Raw genomic sequence first — 5,030 nt, 5'->3', positions numbered from 1 at the left:
CCTGCCCCCCCAGTCCCACCCCTGCCCCTGGCAGCCTCCCGGCTGGGGTCACCCCAGAGCATCCCCCCCGGGGGCTGGCCGCATTGCTCCTTCCCCATCCTGGGCTGCACCCACAGTTCCAAGGACCCTGGCTTGGCCCTGAGACAGTCCCTGAGCACCCTGGCATGGTCCCCAGTTGGTCTCCAAGCATTCTGGCTTAACTACTTGCTTGGTCCTGATTGAGTCCCTGAGCACCCTGGCTTGGTCCCCAGCTGGTCCCCAAGCACCCTGGTTTAATTGCTGCTTTGGTCCTCACTGAGTCCCCGAGCACCCTGGCTTGGTCCCTGGCTTGATCCTGACCCAGTCCCTGAGCACCTGGCTTGGTCCCCAGCTGGTCCCCAAGCACCCCATCTTGCTCCCTGGCTTGCTCCTGATCCAGTCCCTCATCACCCTGGCTTAATCCATGGCTTGGTCCTGATCCATCCCCCAAGCACCTCAGCCTGGTCCCCAGTGCTGAAGGCACCCAGCACTGATGTGTTTTCTTGTCTCTGCTGTGGGCACAGGGGAAGACGGCAGCGTTGGGACCAGCCTGGGGGTGAATGGCCATCCCCATCATGGAGTAGCCCCAGATTTCGGGGCACCTCCTCCTCTAAGAACACAAGAATGCGTGCTCAGTCTGGCTGCACCCCAGAATCAGTAGCACCCCAGAATCAGCTGCACCCAGCTGCCATGGTGGGTGCCTTCCTCCCTCCCAGGGACAGGGAGCAGAGGGCGAGGGCTCGAGCCTGGGTGCCTTCACAGAGCTTTCAGACTCAGCATCAATAATAGATGCACTTTCGGAGGGGTATTAATAAAGGCCTCATACATCATGCATGGCCGGTGGCACGGGGGAAAGTGGGGCTGTTTGCTGGCGAGAGGTGCCCAAACCTGGGTGCTGAGGTCCTTATTAACAATACCTAGGGTGTCCCCCAAGAGGAAGAGTTTTCCCTGGTGCCTGGGGTCATCTGCACCCCACGGAGAGGTCCTCGCTCAGGATCAGGCCCTTGCACACGTGGGATGGTTTGGCTGCTGGGGCCAGCAGTGCTTGGGGCCAGTGGGTGCCCACCAAAAGGGCATGAGCACCCTTGGGTGCCATGAGAGGTGTGAACTCTTAGGGACAGGCCCGAGGGGACATTTAGGGTTTTGCCCTCAACCAGGCTTCCTTCTGGCCCCTTTCCCCATCCCACCCCTGCTAGCAGCCTCCCACGAGCCCCCATGGCCCCTGCCCAACTTCCCACCCCATCTCCACGGGGTCCTCCCCACCCCATGGCCACCCCACAGCATGCTTGGTGCCAGGCAGTGGATTTTCCTGGGCTCCCTGGGGTTTAGCCCCAGAATGCTCCCATCCATGTCAGCAAAGGGCTGGGGGACATGAGGGGACCTGGGGAAGGAGACCTCCCTCCTCCATAACACAGCTGGAGGGCAGATCCTCCCTCTCCAGGGCTAGTGGAGGGGACAAAATCTGCCCGAAAGAGCAGATTTGCAGCCATGCTCTGTGCCCTTTCCCTGCCTCAGTTTCCCCCTCTGCAAGAAAAGGCCAATAATCCCCAAAATGCCCGAGCACTGATGACGATCACTGAGCCTCCAACCAGGGATGCTGAGCCCCATCCCTGCCGCCCAGCTCCCTCCCTTCCTGCAGGCACCTTCTCCTCCTGATTAATCAAACCCAAAGACCGGCGTGCCCCATCCGAGTTAGCATCTTCTGTTAGAAGGAGGAGATTTGGGGCATGTATGGTTTTGGCTGATTTTTAGCTGCTGGAGGAGGAAGGCTCTGCTATCTTGCAGCCTTCCGTGGTGCAAAATCTCCTCCTGGGGCAGCTGGCTGCTGGCTGGTCCCAGGAGAAGGGATACGGCATCTCGGCGGCTTCAAACACTGAAAGGGAGGGAGAAAACAGCCCCCCGCCGGCTTCGCAGGGGGCCGCATCCTGCCCGCCTGCCTCTGCCTGATGGTGCCTGGATCTCCTCCAGCCCTGGGGATGTGCCAGAACGAAGATGGGGAGCGGGGCTGTATTTCACCCCGGTTCTTGCAGGTGAAGCCTGCTGGGGCGCACAGGGCATCCCACACCCCACAGGGGACCAGGAGCCCAGGGTGGGGGCTCTGGGCTGGGCTTTGGGGTCCCCACAGCTGACCCTGCAGCTTTGGATCCACGCAGGGCAGATCCCTGCAGGGCTCGGCCCCAGCGGAATAAACCCGGAGCCACGTCCCCCTTTTCAGAGGGGGGACCCACCGGTGAGGAGCGGGGATCCCTTCCCCTCTGCTTCCCAGCACAAGACCCTTCTCCCGGGATGAGCCACCCACCCTGGGGATTTGGGGATGCTCGGGAGGCAGGATGCCAACCCACCCGCTGCGCTGATCCATTTTTCTCTCCCTGCTCATTATTTAAGCACCTCTTTCCCCATACGCAGCAGCTAAGAGGTCAAAAACGCAACAGAAACAGCACTGGCGTTGGGGATTGAAAGGCAGAGAGCAACCCCAGCAAGGTCTTAGATCAGCTCAGATCTTTAATTAGAAAAATAGACACAATTTTCTAATATTCCTGATAGGTTTTTTTTTTTCTTTTTTTTTTTTTTTTTTTTTTTTTTTACAAACAGGAAAATAATAACAACAACAACATCACCTTTCCAAAGGGACCCTTACGCACCGGTTGCTGGAGCCCGGCAGCATCTCCTTCGGGAGAAAGGACCGGTGCAGCCGCAGCCCCCGACCGTGCCGGCCAGTAAATACCCGGTCGGGAGCTCCGCGTTAAAGTGCTGGCAGGGGAAATCACAGTCAGGTCGCTACAAACACGGGGTGTCTGGGGGTTTGGGTAGATTAAAAAACCCCACCTCGGGGGGGATTTCTTTCTGTACATGGTTGGTTTTGGTTTTTTTTTCCCCCTCTCCTCGGAGCAGGAGCTGTAAAAATGACTCAGTCCCTGCAGTGTGGAGATGGCTCCGGGTGGCCGGAGCTGCCACATCCCTCCGCCGCAGCCCGTGGTCCAGCGCCGCGGCATCGCCTCTGCCTCCCGTGTGCCCCTCTCCTCCCTGGCACGGCCCGACCTGCTGTCATCTTCTCCGGGGCCACCCCAGGAGGACATTCCCACCCCGGCTCTCCCGTGAGATGCTCGGGGGGACCTCGGGAAACGCCGTCTTCCCAGCGCTCAGGTTGGGGTTTCACAGTGTCCCGAAGGAGAGACCCACCGAGAAGAAACCCAAACCTTTGAGCTTCTCCTCCGTCCGGGCTTTCTGCTTCAGGTGGACCTTGCTGTGGCGTTTCTTCTCGTCGCTCCTGGCGAAGCGGCGGCCGCAGGTGTCACAGGAGAAGGGCTTCTCGCCGGTGTGGGTGCGGATGTGGGTGGTGAGGTGGTCGCTGCGGCTGAAGTTCCGCAGGCAGATGCGGCACTGGAAGGGTTTGTGGCCCGTGTGGATGCGGAGGTGCCTGTTGAGCTCATCCGAGCGGGCGAAGCTCCGGATGCAGTTCTCCACCGGGCAGGCAAAAGCCTTCTCATGGGGTTTCGGGCAGAAGCACTTGGAAGAGCACTTGGTCCGGCGCGTCTTCTTCTTGGGCTCGGCCAAGGCGGGAGGGTTGGTGGGCAGCAGGGAAGGGATGGAGGAAGAGGTGGGGTGGCCCAAAAAGTCCGTGGGGGGCACAGAGGGCGAGGGGTGAGGATGGAGGAGCTTGGCAGAGCTCATCAGACCCGGCAGGACTTCAGGCTGAGCCAAGGAAGCGTCGAATTCCGGCATTAACGCAGGAGGGAGGTTGTGGATCTTGGTGTCGGCAAAGTCCCCGCGGGCCGGGAAGTTTTCTGGCTCGCAGCCGAAGCCCAGATGGGTGCTGAAGCAGGCAGTGTCCTCCGCCAGGCTGCCGAGCTCCGACTGGCAGCTGACGGACAAGACGGTCTCCATCTTGGAGCCCAGTGGGTGGAACAGCCCCTGGCCACTCTCCCCAGCCGGGAAGGCTTCAGGAGAATGGTAGCCGGTGGGCAAGTAGGCCTGATGCTGGGTGATGGGCTCCCACTGGGCGCAGGAGGCTTTAAACTTGTCCAGGGGTGGGGAACCAGAGGGCAGCTTGATGTCCTGCTTGTTGTCCAGGAGCTTGGGCTGGAAGAAGCACTGCGAGGTGTTGCCCAAGGTGGGTTGTGCCTGGAGGGGCTGAGCACCCTCTGCTGTGGGGAAGCCGCCGTAGCCCTGCTCCGGGAAGGGGGCTTGGGCAGATCCATTCATTTCGGGCTGGCAGGCGGCGTAAAGGTCCAGCTGGCTCTGAGCCACCTCGGGACAGGGGTAAAGAGCATCCAGGTGCCTTTGGTGGCCCTCAGAGGAAGCGAAGGGGGAGATGCCCAGGATCCCCGACATCAGGTTGAAGAGGGATTCCTGGTCCTGCGGATGCTCCGGTACCGCCTTGATGAAGAAGCTGCCGGTGTAGCTGAGCGAAGGGGAGGGCTGGCTGCCCGGGAGGGAGTAATCCACCACCCCGGCGCTCATCGGGGCACCCAGCAGCTCACCTGGGGACGCAGAGGGGAGGGCGGTTAGAGGGACGGAGGGCTGCAGGGATGGGGGGGGTGGAATACGGGGGAACAGCGGGAGGCTGGCGTTGCGTCACTGCGAGGTCCCCGTCCTAGCCGGGTCCCCAGGACCACACAGGGAGCCCTGGGCATCACCCAACCTTCCCCAGCAGGACCCTCAGGACCCCCACCTTGCGCTAGCGGGGACTGTTGCACCCACAGCCAGGGGCTGGGAGCAGGCTGGGGGGGCAGAGGAGGGAGTGATGCCCGATTCCCGGCCGGAGCTATCCCTCCCAGCGGGGTCCCTCATCCCTGCCCAGCTCCCCCCTGCCCTTACCTCCCAGGAAATCGGCCTCTGCCAGAAGTTGCTGCTCGGGCTGCCCCAAGCCCTGCAGGTCTCCGGTTTTCATCTCGCAGTTTTCCTCGTACTTGGAGTAAAGCGGGTCCGAGCAGGAGAAATCCATAACGTTGAGCATCTTCCCTGGAGGCACGGCCGGGCTGGGCTGGGGTGAGACGGGGGATGCTCGGGGT

General features: G+C 61.4%; 1 protein-coding gene across 1 annotated transcript; it reads right to left on the bottom strand.

The window, feature by feature from the left end:
* Positions 1 to 3,171: 3,171 nt before the first annotated feature.
* On the bottom strand, positions 3,172 to 4,975 carry EGR4 (early growth response 4). The gene is made up of 2 exons (XM_009639555.1): positions 4,837 to 4,975; positions 3,172 to 4,499 (listed from the first exon to the last, which is right to left on the bottom strand). Exons 1-2 carry the CDS (start codon positions 4,973 to 4,975, stop codon positions 3,172 to 3,174), a joined length of 1,467 nt encoding a protein of 488 aa, XP_009637850.1.
* Between the last annotated feature and the right edge of the window lie 55 nt (positions 4,976 to 5,030).

This window comes from Egretta garzetta, unplaced genomic scaffold (genome assembly GCF_000687185.1).
Source record: "Egretta garzetta isolate BGI_Z169 unplaced genomic scaffold, ASM68718v1 scaffold265, whole genome shotgun sequence".
In the NCBI taxonomy this organism is placed as follows: Eukaryota; Metazoa; Chordata; class Aves; order Pelecaniformes; family Ardeidae; genus Egretta; species Egretta garzetta.
Note: the sequence above shows the minus strand (reverse complement) of the source record. Positions and strands in the feature narration are given on the sequence as shown.

Bases quoted from the DNA above. Each gene is read 5' to 3' on its own strand.
- EGR4 (XM_009639555.1), bottom strand. From the start codon at position 4,975: ATGCTCAACGTTATGGATTTCTCCTGCTCGGACCCGCTTTACTCCAAG. The intron at 4,500-4,836 runs GTAAGGGCAGGG...CTGCGTCCCCAG, and splicing joins AGAGGCCGATTTCCTGGGAG to GTGAGCTGCTGGGTGCCCCG.